The sequence below is a fragment of the Lindgomyces ingoldianus genome, assembly GCF_010093535.1.
Source record: "Lindgomyces ingoldianus strain ATCC 200398 unplaced genomic scaffold BDR25scaffold_60, whole genome shotgun sequence".
NCBI classification, from domain to species: Eukaryota; Fungi; Ascomycota; class Dothideomycetes; order Pleosporales; family Lindgomycetaceae; genus Lindgomyces; species Lindgomyces ingoldianus.
The window spans coordinates 215660-232652 of record NW_022985221.1 but is presented as its reverse complement, the minus strand read 5'-3'; the positions used below and the strand labels follow the sequence as shown (position 1 = coordinate 232652).

The 16993-nt window shown below is 49.5% G+C and overlaps 6 protein-coding genes across 6 annotated transcripts; 5 read left to right on the top strand and 1 right to left on the bottom strand.

Moving 5' to 3' along the window:
* Nucleotides 1-302: 302 nt before the first annotated feature.
* BDR25DRAFT_273253 (SNF5-domain-containing protein) lies at nt 303-2626 on the top strand. Its single transcript, XM_033687350.1, has 3 exons — nt 303-857; nt 935-2137; nt 2190-2626. Exons 1-3 carry the CDS (start codon nt 493-495, stop codon nt 2371-2373), a joined length of 1752 nt encoding a protein of 583 aa, XP_033540216.1. The 5' UTR covers nt 303-492; the 3' UTR covers nt 2374-2626.
* A 984-nt stretch (nt 2627-3610) lies between these two features.
* Nucleotides 3611-5212, bottom strand: BDR25DRAFT_245849 (uncharacterized protein; the record flags this gene model as incomplete). Its single annotated transcript, XM_033685906.1, has 7 exons — nt 3611-3770; nt 3818-4016; nt 4066-4284; nt 4333-4509; nt 4561-4738; nt 4790-4992; nt 5041-5212. Coding segments are annotated over 7 exons (1308 nt in total), but the record flags the coding sequence as incomplete, so codon positions are not given.
* Nucleotides 5213-7592: 2380 nt separating this feature from the next.
* Nucleotides 7593-8450, top strand: BDR25DRAFT_397207 (uncharacterized protein; the record flags this gene model as incomplete). Its single annotated transcript, XM_033698488.1, has 1 exon — nt 7593-8450. The coding sequence occupies exon 1, from the start codon at nt 7725-7727 to the stop codon at nt 8448-8450; it is 726 nt and encodes a 241-aa protein (XP_033540214.1). The 5' UTR covers nt 7593-7724.
* Nucleotides 8451-10284: 1834 nt separating this feature from the next.
* BDR25DRAFT_114341 (uncharacterized protein) lies at nt 10285-11687 on the top strand. The gene has a single exon (XM_033683624.1). It carries the CDS (start codon nt 10477-10479, stop codon nt 11596-11598), a length of 1122 nt encoding a protein of 373 aa, XP_033540213.1. The 5' UTR covers nt 10285-10476; the 3' UTR covers nt 11599-11687.
* A 963-nt stretch (nt 11688-12650) lies between these two features.
* Nucleotides 12651-14298, top strand: BDR25DRAFT_337895 (SURF4-domain-containing protein). Its single transcript, XM_033693233.1, has 5 exons — nt 12651-12922; nt 13024-13136; nt 13208-13701; nt 13751-13815; nt 13873-14298. The coding sequence occupies exons 1-5, from the start codon at nt 12753-12755 to the stop codon at nt 13943-13945; spliced, it is 915 nt and encodes a 304-aa protein (XP_033540212.1). The 5' UTR covers nt 12651-12752; the 3' UTR covers nt 13946-14298.
* A 256-nt stretch (nt 14299-14554) lies between these two features.
* Nucleotides 14555-16459, top strand: BDR25DRAFT_245761 (nucleoside hydrolase; the record flags this gene model as incomplete). Its single annotated transcript, XM_033685901.1, has 8 exons — nt 14555-14590; nt 14651-14754; nt 14855-14967; nt 15021-15077; nt 15125-15159; nt 15220-15525; nt 15580-15874; nt 15978-16459. 8 exons carry the CDS (start codon nt 14555-14557, stop codon nt 16457-16459), a joined length of 1428 nt encoding a protein of 475 aa, XP_033540211.1.
* Nucleotides 16460-16993: the final 534 nt, after the last annotated feature.

Below are 16993 nucleotides of genomic sequence, written 5' to 3'. Positions count from 1 at the left end.
TCATTAGAAGTTGTTTAGACATGTTCGCAATGTGTTGTCGAGAGGTAGTGAGAGGTCGGAGGGATTTTGGTTTGTGTGTGGCCGGGCGAGGTTTCTGATGGACGGCTGACCTTAAGCGATGCTTGGCATGGCCGCCCCACCTTTAGCGTTGGCCAGCTGAGTTGTAACCTCGTGGGTGTGGCATGCACCTGCTGGCCATGACTAAGCAGCTGAGCCGCTCTTTGCCAATTTGAGAGATCCTTGGCGCTTGGCACATTGCTTCAGACTGAGCATCGCGAACTCCCTCCAGAGAACGCGCCTCAGCTTCCACCACTCCATCCGCTCAGCAGCACACGGGGCTGGTCCAGCTCCAGCCTTTGCCTTTGTCACAATCCCGCGCTCGCCCTGCGCACGATCTTCTCCCCGAAACAAGAGTGCGACGCGTCTGTCGCTTGCGACCTCTTTCAAGCGTCCTAACTTTTCGCCCAATCGCCATCACGCGCCTGAGCAACCATGTCGTTCACGACCACCGGCAAGATCAACCCTCCACAGGCATTCATATCGAGTTATGCGCCTCGGCTGCGCTCATACGGCAACTCCCTTATTTCCCCCATCGTACCCCCTTCGAACACTCTCCCGGCACCTCGAACTACGAAGCGCGGCACCACTGCCATCAACTACGCAGAAGATGGATTCGATGACGACGACTTTGAGGACAGCGAAGGCCCGCGACGAGCGACAGGACTCAGGAGTGTTCGGAGAGATGACTCGAATCTGGACAAATCGGCGCAGATAGCACAATTGGGCAAGGAGCTCTCTGCGCCTGTGGAAGTCCAGGGAATATGGAGGGATTGGATGGGAAGACCAAAGCGCACATTGTAAGTACATGCACTGATTCCTGGGGATTGCAACTTGAGGGCCCATGCTCTTGACATGTACTAACGGATCATTGCAGGACAGAAAAGCAGGTCCAAGTGCAAGCAGCACTTCCAGTCACCTTGATCCCTATACGAATAGATCTAGACGTTCAGCCGTTCCGTCCAGAAGCGCCTCTACCGACACCTACGAACGCCCGCGACTTTGGAATCGACGAGAGTCTCCCTGCATACAAGCAACCCGATATAACACCTGCATACCGCCTAAAAGATTCCTTCCTGTGGAATCTCCACGAAGCTCTTACAACCCCCGATCAGTTTGCGAAGGTGTTTGTAGATGAGCTGGACTTTCCCACCGATCGGAAACCTGCTTTGATCACGACAATTGCAACTCAAATCCGGACACAATTGGAAGAATATGCTGGAGTCGCGCTACATCCTCTCTTTCATTCGGCCGCCGTACCAGCGCCCGTAGCACCTGAAGCGACTGCAGGAAAGGCGATCCAACTAGCTCCTACCCGGGATGGAACATCAACACCGGCGGTAAGAACGAATGGCGTCTCGACACCGGTTCAAAATGGCATGGCTCAAGGTCAAGAGTCACAGGCGCTAGCACCCGTTTCCAATGGCATCACTGCCACCGCAAAAGCAGTGCCTTCTGAGGATCTTCACAATCCCGATGACACATATCGCTGTATAATAACTCTCAACATAAACCTCATGAATCGGCTATATAGCGACAAGTTCGAGTGGTCCCTCCTACATCCTCCAGGATTTGCGGAAACGTTCGCAAAAGTAACTTGCGCCGATCTTGGTCTGGCGGGAGAGTGGGTCTCTGCCATGACACATGCCATATATGAAGCCGTCTTGCGACTCAAGAAGGAGGCATGCGAGAATGGAGGTCTAGTTGGTGACGGCGAAATTGAGAACGATGCCGCCGATCCTGTCAAAGGCGCCGGTTGGAGATACGATCAAGAACACCTGTGTGATGAATGGGAACCTAAGGTCGAGATCTTGTCAAAGGAGGAGATTGAGAAGCGTGAAGGCGACCGCGAGAGGCAGATCCGTAGGTTGCGAAGAGAAACGGCAAGATTCTCTTCGACCACGAATATGGCGGGCACCCCCCAGAACGACTTCTTCGCCAATCCCGAGCAGGTAGAGAACATGGGAAGAGGCGAAAGGAGCAAGAAGAAAAGAAGGTTCAGGAGTCTAAGTCCGGTCGGGAGAGAGACTCCAGAAACCGGATCTGGATATGGAGGGCAGGGAGGAGGTTTGCAGGACTAGTATGTAAACCCACTTTTGCAGATCGATTGCCATTACTAACGCCAGGTGCAGTGAACGATCAACTTGGCGATGCCAGCACTGCTTGGTGTGGGGCCAAGCCGTTTGGGCTGTTCGAGATGGACCGAAGGGCCCAAGGACACTTTGCAACAACTGCGGCTACCTCTATGAGAGGGACAAGAAATTACCTCCGTGGTCTGAGAATCTCTTCTTCGCTGATCGAGCGTGGGTCAGGTAGTAAGTACTCACGATAAGGAGGTGCTTTCTTTTTCTTCTGAATGAACCAGGAGTAGTGTCCTTAGTGTCACCTTTGTTCCAGAGACTGGGTAGGGTTTGTTCGGCTTGTTCAGTTAAATAGCATTTCTCAGCGATGGCGTCAGGTAAAGCTGGCTACGTTAATATTGTACGAACATGTACGCCACCCTTCACGAAAGGGATGGATGTGCCAGGGTTTCAGTAGTATAACGAGAACTTGAAAGCATCGAATCAAGGAGTAAAATCTAGATCACCTGATCACCAACGAGTTTTGAAGCCGTGGACAATAACAACACCATCTCATCCCACGAACCAAATCCCTTTGTCGCAGCAGCAACAGACATAGTCATTTTCACTACCCTCGAACCGAACGATAGCAAGGGTGACTCCAGGTAACCCCACCGCACTTTTACCTCGGCTAACCAACCATTAGGTAAGTCGGCCACACAAAAGTTAACCCCATTGACATGTTCAGAATGCAAATGGAATAACGCATACAATAGCACTAAGTGGTTCAAAGGCTGGGATGACTCGGAGAGTGAGGATGATGAGGAATAAATTTATATATAATTTAGATTAGATTCTAAACGTGTTTAAAACATGTCTTCATAATTTTCATACTGCACGTTGTTCTTAAGGTGTTCCTAAGAGGATCTTTATAAGTTTAGCTAAGCAGTAAATATACCCTAAAGTAAGAAAGGATGTCCTTAATTGTAGGACCGTACAACCTGACCTTATGCTGTTTGGAACATGATCTTAACGTGACGAGGTGATTGTGTTGTCCCTGTTTAAAGCCCTCTCCTTTTCTAGTAACTCTAGCTCAAGCAGCCTATTTTGTAGCTCCTGCTTTCTTACGTTTGCCTCTTTTTCTCTTACGCTTGCCTCTTTTTCTCTTAGCTCAAGGGCTGAACGTTGGGCCTGGGCATCAAGATTCTGTTGAAGTGCTTGCCGCTGGAGACTTGGCTGTGGTGATAGTGATCTGAATGTCATCTGAACAGGTTGTGATGACGTTGAAGTTGAATCGCTATCCTGGATTGCTGTTTGAGCTTCTAGGGATAGTGTATGCCTAACAGCTGGCGATTGCCGTCGTCTAGAGCTGCTACGAGCTTTAACATGGCCGGACGATGAGGCTTGGAACAAGATAGCGTCATCGCCATCGTCGTCAGAGTTGTAATTCGTGTTTGAATCAAGATAGTCTTGTCGCTTACGTTCTGATGACGTTAGTAACACCTCCAGAACATGTTGATAGTGCACATACTTCCTCGAGCCATGTGTGTGCTATACTGAGAAATAAGGCTTGTAGAACGGTGGCTATGACGTATATCTCTTTCCACTCGCGTGTTCCACTGATCAATATCCTGCTGGTCAAGCTTCTGGGCCCTATTTATGTTTAGATTATGTTTAAAAAGCTTAAACATTTAACCTACGCTAGGATTGCTGGCAAGAGGTGTAAGGCCTTTCTAAATGAATATGACTTCTTAGCAGCCTGATTAACATTTTTAGAAGTCTCCTCTAAGACGTTCCAATCACGTTGAGTCATTAATGTGATATTTTTGTTAAGCCCTGCTGCAATCACTCTGTTGCGTTTGTGCTTTGCCCAGCGACTGACAGTCGGACTCTCCCGCTCTATGAACACGTTATTAATGTGTTACGAACGTCATAGGAACATATTTACCCATTAATTGAACGCACAGAGTTTCGTACTCTTCCCAGCTTTGGCAGGTAAGGAGTGCTCGCATCCGTTGACGTACAGAAGCAAAGGCTGGATCTAGACCACCTGTTGCAGTTTTGATACTCCGCATAAAGTGCGCCTCACAAAACTTAACCGTTTTCTGAAGTTGCCATTGCCAGGGATTGTCAGCGGGGTCAATAGACTGGAGATATCGCCCGAAACCTTGTTGACGTGTTATTAACGAGTTCCCAGCACAATTGCAACACGTACCACTTATCTGCTTCCCATCCATGTCAACTGTAACACCAATAAATCCATTGCGGTGCAAATGCTTCCATCTTATCTCTCTCTGAACGCATTGAGATAGGTGCTTGAACAGTATCTCAAAGCATTTCTGATAGATGCGTTTCTTCTCACAATTGATATACATACGGGCAAGAGTAAAAACTAAACACGTTAGCAACTCCATTACAACGTGTTCTCAACGCGTCTACTCACGTTTTCCGTGCCGCTCATGGTAGAAGGCAAAGATAAGCTCATGAAAGCCATGTGATACACGCTTAAAGGAGAGGTCTAGCTGGAACGTCTCTAGGCTTGCAAAGACAGCAGCCTGGTCCTTCCGCATAGTCAATACAATGGAGCCAATATTGTTCGTGAAGATTTCTCTAATATATGCCTAGAACACGTTAGAGACAAGATGTGAACATGTTAGGAACTACCCAGCTACCTCTTCAGGGTCCTGGTGCCTCATCTTCATCTCAAACTCAACACCAGCTAAGTCCTGGCCAGAGGGAAACATAATAAGCTTCTCGCGGTATATAACCTGTGCAAGGCGATCCATGTTTACCAGTAACTCGTGTACTTGTGCAAATGAAGGTTTATTGTAGTTCTGGCAGAACCCTTCCAGGAACGGCGACTTCAGAAAGGATTCTAATAGGTTAATAACAGGTTATTAATAGGTTAGAAAGAGGTCCGTACCAACAGTCATGCTTGGGTCGTTTACCCGGCGTACTAAGGATATAATCTCCTGTGTGAGAGCCTCAGGAGTCCTTGTAGGTGGAGGAGGGGGGTGCATATGTACACCATGTGACGTAAACGTATAATACGGGCATTGGTTTACGTATACAGGTATAATGATATCAAATTTCACCCCACAGCCTACCCGTATAAGCTTTCCCTTGCCCTGGGGATGGTTATTGTCTTATGAACACGTTTGTAAGCTGTTTTAAACAGATTATGAAGTGATTACGTTACCACAATCTTGAAGTTTAGCCCTTGTTGAGAAGATAGAACCACACGTCTCTGCTAGTTCTGGCTCCTCAGGTAAACCATCTCGGAACAGATTCTGAAGGTGTTCAATGTGGTATTGATCCCCAACAGTCTTGAAGAGGTGCCCTTCTGCCCTATTCATATACGTCCAACTCTTGCAACCAACATACCAGAGGCGCACACTTGAAACAGACTATAACATATTATAAAAAGGCTCTTAACATGTTTTTAAAAGGTCCTTACTAACTTCATGCCCCATTTGGCGTAAAATTGGTTCACACGTAGGTCTAGTGTGTACACATGCTGTTCTGCTGCGATAGCGATGCATAATTGCCTGGTAGAGCCTGCACTATATGAGAAGGTATTCTGAACAGGTTGAGCACACATACGCCGTGGACTTCTTCTTCCTTACGTCTGGCTCAGACCTGTACAGGTTCAGACGAGAGCTCTTCATCTGCTCCCAGATCTCAGCTGTAACGTGAGTATGCGAAAGCGTTACCAACGTGTTATCAAGGTATTCGCAACGCTTTACACCAGTACACTCATACCGATACCTTATTGCTGGACCACCTAAGAACACAGACGTTGTGCGCTTAGGTGGGCCCTTTTGTTTTCTACAGTATTGAAACTAATATTATGTTAACCTGTTCTTAACATGTCTAAAATCATTTTTACCTGTTGAGCATCCTGAAGGACCATTTCTGAAGTGGCCCTAGCTGGATCCACGTGAATACAGAAAGTATACCCATTTGCAGACGTTCGAGGATATTCTGGAAGAAGAGCAACATGTGTAATAGTTGCTGTTGTAAGAGGGCTGTGAGTCCCAGAGGTCAACACTGTAAGGGGCGTAGTATCATCCTAAAATCTAATGAGAAAACGTTGACAACGTGTTGACAGATAGCCCATACATTGATATCGCCCTCGCACTCTTCCTCGCCATCTGCAGCGTGTTCGCCTTGGGCCTCAGCAGTAAAGTCATGAGTAGTCTCGTCTAGATCACTATTGTATAACCGGTCATTCTCCTCTTGGCATTGGAGTTCTTGGCTTAAAGGAAGACCTGAAGCAGTTAGCAACTGCTTCTCAACGTGTTCACAACCACATTACTCATATTTCTTGCGGCTTCGTTGGGAAAATGGGGTTCAAGAGTCATGGTAGCTCGCTTGGGGTGTGGGCTTTATCAAGGAGATTACCCAACCAACTGATTACTAACACGACCAACCAATCGCTGACCTTACCAACACGCTTGGGCCGACAACAATTTGCTTAAAAAGTGTGGTGGGGTTACCTGCAACCACATAGCAAGCGACAGCTGCGAATCGCAACACTCAAATAGCCCTCGTGTCGCACCGACTCAAACATACCCACGGCTCACTCACAATTCCCATAATTGCCTTTCTCACAGGAGATCCGAGGTTTGTATTGTCCACAATAGAACACACGGACCTCACCCCATTCGCCACATTTTCTCCGTGTGGGGTGCATGCCAAGTCTTATTGTCCCCCAACTTTGTCGATCGCTGAGGTTTGAGAATCCCGAGCCCAACCGCTCAACGCTGAATTCACATCCATAAAAGCTGAGTCTCCACACGCATGATTGAGTGAAAGGAGCGAGGATTCTGTTGTTCAGGAAGGCGAACGTAAGCAGGCCAGAGCAAAACTTTCGTTTCACCGTAGCATGCAAGTTCCGTGGTTGGTCGGGGCGCTGGGTGTTCTGCGAGCGACTGGGGTTCGGTGCCTGGGTTACTTAATTAGGCATAGTGGAGTCTATTGTTGTGGACGGACAATAGGAAACTGTGCGTTGCATGCACAAACTCGCTATTTTGTGCTGGTTTCGGATTTCAGTGAATAGAATGCGCAGAGGCGGGAGCCAGGGATAGGTAGGGCTTAGCAGGAGAAGGGTGAGATATATGTATGAAGCACACTACTAGAGGTGAAAGATTAGATTTCTTTTCACACCGACTGGCAGTTACTTGTTAGAGACTTTCACTAAGGTTGACTGCACTTAAGCTTGGAAGGTGAACCTAGTGATTACGACTGCGGCTTTCACTTCCCACAACAGGACTCGACGCTAAGACTTTTGTTGACTTGTTGGTAAGTCTCTCCTGAGTGTTTCTTTTCACTTCTTCTTCTTCTTCTTCTTCTTCTTCTTCTTCTTCTTCTCCTTCTTCTTCAACATTCGCTGTTCGCACCGCATTCTTTTCAATATCCCAATGTATCGCGACATCATGTTTCTAACACCTCTCACCAGAACCCAACCCCTCAAAACCCAGGGTTGTACTTACTATATGCAACCAACCAGGTCGATCCTTCCATTGAATCTCAGATCGAAACTAGCCAGCATCTAAAATAATATAACCCACTTGCCCGCAAGCACTACCTCTACTAGTACTATTCATGGAGCCTCCATCCAACCCAGCCTTCCTAAACGCCAAATACCCAGCCCTCTCTCCCACGACTCGCACACGATTCGAAGAAGCACTCATCGAGTCTAGCATACCGCCACCATCCTACAACATGGTCGTTGATCCTCACGATCCGATTCCGAATCTCTCCAATCCGTACGACCCGGGGGAAGATAAGGATGAGGATGATGAGGATGAGGAGAGCGATATCCCAGATATTACGATCAATGCAGCGACACAGATCCGGGGGCATGGGAATATTATTAGTATGCCGCCGATGGATAGTGCGAAGATAGCGGGCATGTTGTATACGATGTTGAATGGGTGTCCACCACCGCAACCACGGCCTCAGCCTCAGTCTCACGCGCAAGGTCCTCTGGCACAGGGTCAAGCGTCAAGCGCATCCAATGCTAATACTCAATCGCCTGGCCAAACTCGACAGACATTTTCCTTAGGGAAACCGTTTCAGAAAATCAACATCACTGTTAACTGTGGTGCGACTATTATCGGCGACCGCAACATAGTGGGTCCTGGACTGGGCGAAATCGCGCGCCAGATAAGCACTGGGAACAGGAATCCGGGGCAGGCTGCTCCACTACCCCCGTCGAGTCGGACGTCAAGTCTTGAGGGTGAGAATACGGGGATTAGAGCAAAGAGGAAGGCCGAAGGGGATGCCGATGGGGCTCCCGGGGCTAAGAAGGGCAACTCTTCGGAATAATAATGTAATAGTTCTATAGTGAGGGTTGTGGTGGGTGGTGAAGAGTTGAATTCCTCTGTTGTCTTAAAGACGAGGACCATTTGTATTTTGCATGAAGGGATACCTGTGCTATTTAAGCAGGCACAATTATGAAGTTATGGATACATGGGGAGGGTTTTTGTTCTCTAAAGATAAGGAGGTATTGTTTGCCGAACATGAGTGTTGAGCGCATATCTGAATCAAATCCAAGTGGTAATTGATCCAAAAAAAATTCGCCAAGTGAGTGATTGACAACTGGATATATTAACCTGCGTGATCTGCGATGCCATTGATGCTAGATAGTAGACTTTGAGCGCGTGGTACGATAATTCGAGGCTTGTATCCGCCGATATACGTCTGCGCGCTGCGGCCCGACTCCAAGTGTTGCGAAACCGATCCTGGTCATCAATGATGTTCTTAGCTACCCAAACGGGTAAATACATAGTAGTGTGACACCACTACTCCAGGTTCTGTTTCGCAACACCAATCGAGTATCACGACTCTCGATGCAAATTCGGCAAATCCGGAAGGGCGTCCCAAGGCAGAAGGTAAACTAGAGATGTACGACATGTCTTGTCCAAATACCGCAAAGCCTAGAGAGGAACTCGTCAGGGTGCCGGAGTTTTCTTTCCCGAAGCTGCAATGTTATATTGGAAGCTTTTTATAGGGGCGGTTTGAGATCCCATCCAAGACCGGACCTGAGAATAATAAGAGAGGATGTAAGGAATCTGAGCCGAAGCAAATTAAGGAGAGAGAAAGGCCGACCAAGCATGCCAATTGGTCTTGTATGGACGAAAAGTCCTGACTGCCCCTCGTGTTAAGCCCCCGAGCGCGTGGTTCAGTGATACAGCCTCCTTGGAAAAGCGGTCGAAACTCGGCGTGGGCAGAGGCAAAAGCAATGGGTAAACGGGCGGTAAGTCGATTAATTGATTTGCTAAGGGATTGTAGAAATGTGGGCGCTGAGCAGCGCCTTATCTCAGGGCTGTTGACATGCTGCGGGGAGCCATTTGTGTTCAGATGTGGGCTCTCATGTCACCGCGCGGGCGCCAGCCGTTAGTCGAATCAATAGAAGGCGAGATTCCCGTTCTGGCGAAGCATGGTCCGCCGTGAACGAGCAACGCAAGGTGTCCTTTTGAGGTTGCCACCAAGCGCCGACCTGGTCGCCTCGTTGCCGACCACGCGCAGATTGCTCTCATCTGCGCAGACGAGCAACCAGCCATTCGCAGTGAGGTAGACATAATCAAAGAAAAGCAGTGTTCAATTGTATTCTACTGCCGTGAAGAACCAGGACGCCTGTTTCGTTCAAGCGTCGGACCATCTTGGGGCTGACGAAGCTCCGAACCCCTACGCGGCACTATTCCCGTTAGAGCCGCGACCCAGCTCAACCACCTTCTCCACCGTCACGCCCCATCCCATCCCTTGGCGTGCTCATCCCCGACCCTCTTCACTCATTCCTTGGGTCTCATTTCGTCTTACCACTTGCCGTCCACACAGACTTTTTCACCCGCCTGCGAGTTTCCTCACTCCATCACTCCTTCACTCACTCCGACCGACCCTCAAGCCAACGTCCCATCGGCGACGAGCTCCTGACGAGTGCCCCATCACCTCACCGTACTTCCACTAGCAGCTACTCAGCTCCTCTCGACCCAACCAGTGCCGAGACACCAGTCCTGAGCTGCGCAACTCTGTAACAAAGGCCACTATCATCCGTCCTGCACAGGGTCTCTGCTTCCATCTCCCCTCTCCCCACCCTCCCTTGCACTCACCTCGCGCTCAGCAAACTACTAAGGACACTCATCTCGGCTCCAGTTTCTCGAGCTCGGCGATTCTCATCTCCTCCCAATTGACCACATCAGCTCACGGCTGCGCCTTCAGCTTAGTTACGGCCGCAGCTCACCATCCCACCCGACTTAACCCTCACTGACCGTTCCCTTGACTCGAAGGAGTGGTGGGCTGTGCTCTCCAACGACACCGCGATCTTCGGAGTCAAGCCAGTTTGCTCGCCAATATGGAGCCCTGGATGAGATGGATACTGTGTTTTGCTATTGGAGGAGCCTTGTACTGGTACTACAGCCACAACAATAAGAATCGGGGTCGACACAGGGGTCGATCCCTCCAGCGAGCACCCATCCCTGCCAAGGCGGACTCGGCGATGCAATGGAGTGACGCGGAGGCCACACCAAAGCCAACCTCTAGAAGTGCGAAAGCCAAGCCACCCCGCAAGTCGGTCAAGAAGGTCGTCCGGGAGGTTGGAGACAAGACGGAGGCCTACCTCTCCGCTGCCTCATCTACTGCCGGTGCAGATGCAGACGACGATCTGTCTCCTGCGATGTCTCCCGCCCTCGGCGCGACTAACCTTCAGGCCCCGAGCGGGAAGGACGTCTCGGACATGCTCGAACCGCACGGTGCGGCTCCAGCGGTCTTGAAGATCAACCCATCCGAGAAGCCTTCTCGCCCGAGCAAGCCGCAGCAGCAGCGGGCAGAAAGTCTTCAAGAAACCAAGAAACAGCGACAGAATAAGAGGAAGGCGGAGGAAGCCAAGGCTCAGCGTGAGGCTGATGAGAAACAGCGCCAGATCCTCCTTGAGAAGCAGAGGCGCACTGCCCGCGAGGCTCGTGGGGAAGCTGCTAGGAATGGGCTTCAAGCCGCTCAGGCGCCCACGTCCAACCCCTGGACTGCCGTGCGCTCCTCTTCTAGAACTGGAGCGGCCCCAGGTGGCCATGATGGCCAACTCCTCGACACTTTCGACCCAGAGGTCGGCTCGACCGCGAGTTCCAGCGAGATTGCTACAAACGGCACCTCAGCAACTACGGACAGCTTGTCGAACAGCACACATTGGACGAACCTGCCATCCGAGGAAGAGCAGCTGAGGATGGCAATGGAAGACTCGGCGTGGACCACAGTTCCGAAGGGGAAGAAGCAGCGCAAGAACAAGGCTGCGGGGTCCACCACCGGCGAGGAGGGCAGTGACTCTGGCATCCCTCAAGAGCCCGCCCCTGTGAAGAAGGCTCCAGCCCCGGTCTCAAAGGTTGAGAATGTCAAGCCTCAATCTCGATTTGGACTTCTCGCGGAGCCCGATGCCGACGCAACGGCCAGTCATCCCATGGACTCGGACTGGCCTGTCGTATAATGCTTTCTGGACGCGTTCGATATGTCGCAGTACGGATCACACCTTTCACCCGCTGCTACTTGCAATTTCAACCATTCTGAGGAGCAATCCACCTCGCTTTCTTTTATGTCTCATGTGGCTTCAATCTTCGGCGTACAGGCAGACTGTACTGGTCTGTATGATCAATGCTTCTAGGGCATGGTCTCTTTGGCTACATTTCTTTCGGAGGGGATGATTAGCAACGGATGGCGCAAGTGTTGTACAACAGGAGGATCCCCGTCCAAAATGGCCTTTGATGGGGAGGAATGGTTCATTGCATCAATGTTGGCTACTGTCAACCTTGCTCTTCATTCAAAAAAAAATTCGACACTGGTGTCTGGGCATTGCATGGATAATGTTATGGCGAGGCAGCTACCACGGCTTTTTTTTTTTTTCTGATTCCTATTTGGGCCGCACATTTCCTTTCAACTCGAACAAGTCTAAACTACTTCTACCAACTTTCCTTACATTGTTACTCAGGCACAAGCTGTAAAGGGTAAACTGTAAGGACCCACAGAATATGCAAGACTGTAAATTTACCTTAAGATGATATTTCAGCAATTGTGCCTCCGCTCTCTCCCACTCTGCATGAAGCTGAACTTAGTTCGTCTTGGCAAAAACGGTTGGGCGCTTGAAGCCACTCAGCGCCACTGATTGTGGCGCACACTTCTAGACACCACTAACACCAAAAATACTGCTCACATCACCACTATCGACAGAGTCAGCCACGTGCTGGTCATTCTGCTTCGAAGAAGGTATCCGGATCACCAGCTCCCGGGAGGAGGCAAGTTCTGTCACAGCGGGCCAGCGCAAAGAAATCTGGCCTCAGATCGGCATTGGTGTTTCAGCTGGGCACATTAAAAGTGTTCGTAGACGGCCTTTGATATAAGAGACAACCCCCGCTTAACCGGGTGAAAGAAATCTAGCCTTTAAATTTTAATATCCGTCCCTTTCAACAGACGGTGAGTGAATGGCAAATCTGGGATTCACCAGACCCAAATGCAGGTGTGGTGGAGGCTCGTGCTGACATAATAGGACACGTTTTGGCAACGGCTTCACGACACTAAAACCCTGGATCGCCCAGCCCACACCCTCGCCTCTCCTCCGTTTGACCTTTTCCTTTTACTTTGACAACGATGGCTCAGATACGCGGCACGGCTGGTTATCATCTGGGCAACCAGAGCCCCTTCGGCAACGCTGGGCGAAGTGATGATCGCGCAGACGACCCCAGCCCGCTGGATGCAATTCGAGAACAAACCAGCAAGATCGAAGACTGGTTAGATACGCTGTCGGACCCGATTAAGCCGTGAGTATTTTCGTCGTCTTGGTGGGCTTATTGCTTGTGCGCTTTGGCGGCCAATAAGCTTGTCTTTCTGAGAAATTGAAGCTGATAGAAGCTCAACACAGCTATCTACCCGCAATCGGCCGCTTCTTGATCGTTGTCACATTCATAGAAGATGCGCTCCGAATTATCACTCAGTGGCGCGACCAGCTCACATATCTCCACGACTACCGGCACAGTATGATACCCCTTCGACCCCAGTTCTGTTCAGTTCCACATCAGTCGCTAACAGAGCTTTGTGTCCCACAGTACCGAATGGTCTGACCCACCTCTTCCTCATCGTAAACGTCATCGTCATGATCTGCTGCTCCTTCATGATCATAGTCCGGAAACACTCTGACTATGGTGTCGGTGGGCTCATTGGTGTCGTCATTCTTCAAGGCATTGGATATGGACTGGTCTTTGACCTCAACTTTTTCCTGCGCAACTTGTCGGTCATGGGAGGGCTGCTCATGGTCTTGTCGGACTCGTGGGTTCGGAAGAAGTTCGCACCGGCGGGCTTGCCGCAACTTGATGAGAAGGACAGGAAGATGTACTTCCAGCTTGCTGGTCGCATTCTGCTCATCTTTCTCTTCGTCGGGTTTGTTTTCAGGGGTGATTGGAACTTCTGGAGGATTCTGGTCAGCATAATCGGATTTGGGGCTTGCGTGATGGTTGTCGTGGGATTCAAGGCCAAGTGGAGCGCCATTATGTTGGTCGTCATTCTCAGTATCTTCAACATCCTGGTCAACAACTTCTGGACGGTAGGCGCATTCTCGACGTCTTCAAAATGCAATGCTGATATTGCCATAGCTCCACCCCCACCATCCCCACAAGGACTTCGCCAAGTACGACTTCTTCCAGATCCTCTCCATTGTGTAAGTTGCACGCCTACAACCCCCCCAAAAAATTTCCACAGCTAACAATCATCTCAGCGGTGGTCTCCTCTTGCTGGTCAACATGGGTCCCGGCCAGTTCAGTGTCGACGAGAAGAAGAAGGTCTACTAGATGTACCCTCAAAGCAGTGATTTTCCCGACTTCCTTCAGCATACTGGCGCAGGATCGAACGACATATATGAACATCGTGCTCATTCATCGATTACAGGAGTGATAGCTTATGACGGGACGGGAATGGAAGGAGAATACGCCTAAAATACGGCCAGCAACTTAGCAAGGAGTCCGTGGGTCGGGCTGGTGTGTAGACTATGATTATCCATTTGGCGTTTGTATCTTGCAATTGGAGTACCGATTGCAAGAAAAGGAAATTGATCCACTTTTGGAATTACCACTCTGTGTCACCCAGACTGGCCCAAGAGTCAAGTCCATAGACCACTTAAGGCAACAATTCCGGAATGCTAATTACTGTTTTTGGAATACAAAAGGGCCAACCATAACCGAAGTCATCAATCGATGCAAGCTATGCTACTCGTCTGCCAGTTCAAAATCACCTATGTTAAATGCGGGAGCGGCCAAACCCAACTTAAGCTACTCCACCCCCTCATCGCCGAATTCTGCAGGCGGAGATATTCTTAATAATCATTGCCGATGCTAGCCACGGACATGAGGTTTAAAGAACAGGCACTTCCACCTTCATCACCACCATCTCTTAAGCACAACATGGCTCCCAACCGCATTATTATTGACACCGATCCTGTGAGACCGCAATTGTTGAACAGCGTTCCTTCCGGAATGCTTAGCTAATCCCTGCTCCAGGGCGTTGACGATGTTCTCGCAATGCTGCTCGCATTTTCCGCAAAGCCCGAAGAATTACAAGTGTTAATGCTTTCTATAACTTTTGGAAATGTCGATGTGGAAAAGTCTGCTCCCCCTGTTTAATTCTACGCCGCAGCTATAACTCCTTCATCATAATTCCTTCATCCCTCTTAGAGTTCACCGCTAAAGCCTCGTGCGGTCTAGTTGTCTGCGAAACATCGTTACACTTTTCTATTTTATTGAAAAAGAGCGGGCATGGAGAAGGGAGAATGGAAAACCTGAAGGTTTTGAGACATTGGTGGCTAGGAAACCAATCGGTATTATCATGACGGCTGGAGTTTATGCCCATGCTTATCGGTGTTTGGCATAGTTGCGATAGGGGCGGAAGAACCGCTGGCGGAGCAGATGATGGTTGCAGATTTCTTTCGTAAGAGTTTTGTTCTCCATATTATTAGTTGTACTGAGCAAGAGCAGATGGAATCGACGGCCTTGGAGGAATTCATCACAGCGTACGAACAGGGGCCCCCTTTTTCACACGGATCAAACTCTATCTACTAATGGTCCTCTAGCATCCGCATTTGAGTCCTGCAGAAACATGGAGGTCTCTTTTCAAACCCACCCCCGAGTCCATGTCCGCCGAGGAAGCCGCCGCTCTTCAACAAGTCAAAGACCAACATTCGCTTTTCGTACCATCGCTCAAACCTGCACATGAAGAAATGCTTCAGATCCTCCGCGAAAATGAACCAGATACTATTACCATCGTAGCCATCGGCCCTCTAACGAATCTCGCCATAGCAGCAGCAGCCGATGCCGAGGCTTTCCTTCGCGTAAAAGAAGTCATAGTTATGGGCGGAGCTGTTGAAGTCCCTGGAAACGTAAGTTTACCTCTTCTCGACATCCTCTTACATTTCTCTGAGCTGTGTTCTCAGCCTCCAAATCTGTCTCGCATTTACTCTGCAGAAGTCTTGTCTATATCTGCTCCGCGTTTCAATTTGATCAAGCAACCAGACACACTTTTACGACGAATGCTAAATCTCAGAAACCAGATGACGCCTGGCGCGGAGTTCAATATGTATGCTGATAGCGTTGCGTCGGCGAGAGTGTTCGCTCTTACGAGTCCGAATCCAAGAACAACGATGCCCCCAACACTGTCCGGAAAGGGACAGCTACCACCTTATCCGAAGATTCTTTCGAAGCAGTTGAAGTTAAGGCTTTTCCCGCTTGGTATGCACAGTCCGATTATTCATCCCACTTACCATAGTACATCCCCTGCAAAATCAATTCTTCATGTCCGCACACCAACCCAACGCTAACAACCTATCTGTAGATATAACAACCCCCCACCTCCTCCCCCAATCCCTCTTTACCACCTACACAACCCCGCTCTCCACCTCCCCCCTCGCAAACTGGTCCACCGCGTTTCTAACTACCACCTACCAAAAAGTCTTCTCGCTCAAACCATCCCAAGATCCTACAAAACTGGGTCTTGAACTCCACGACCCGCTTACAATATGGTACTGTCTAACTTCCACCCAAGGCAATCCCTTAGCCTCGCAGTGGAAGTTCATCGCAGGCGAGGATATCCGCGTTGAGAGTTCGGGGCAGTGGACACGAGGATGTTGTATTGTCGATCAGAGAGGGAAGGGGCCTATGAAAGGGGAGGGGGATGTGGAAGCTATGGTTGTGGGGGATGCGGGGGGTTGGTTGGATGAGAGGAGGGGGAATCGTGTAGATAGATGTGTGGGGAGTCCTGGGGTGGAGAGGTTTGCGGGAGAGTTATTAGAGAGGATTTTTGGGAGGGTCGGATGATAAATGGGACTCTGAAATGTTCGGGGGTGAGGTTGATATGAGGAAAGGGTAGTTGGATGCATGTCAATGCGTATTGAAGTTAGGGGTCTGGTACTGAAACATAAGTTCAACGGGGGACCTAAAGAATAGAATTATCTATCTTAACTAAGCCTTTTAGCACACTCTTCTTGCTTGTTCACATAACCGCCTCTCCCTTCTCGGCCATCACTGCTATAGAAGCTGTAAAAAGGGCACTCGGCCATCTATCCTACCGACAAAAATGCGGCATGGCACTCAAAGTAGATCCTATCGAGCATTGAATTAGATAAACGTGCCTGAAGATGCTCTCTAAGCGACGCTAGGGTGGGTATGGAAACGAGAGAACAGCGAAGTAGTTGTGGGATGTATTTCGTGGGCGACGACGAGTTCATACTAAGCTTGACTGTCCTCAATCTACGAAGTAGGTAAGCTATACTTGTGCGAGGAAATATGGGCGCCCTTCTCCCTGAAAAGTTACCTGAAAACTTTTTGCAAGAGCTAATTGATGTCTTATTA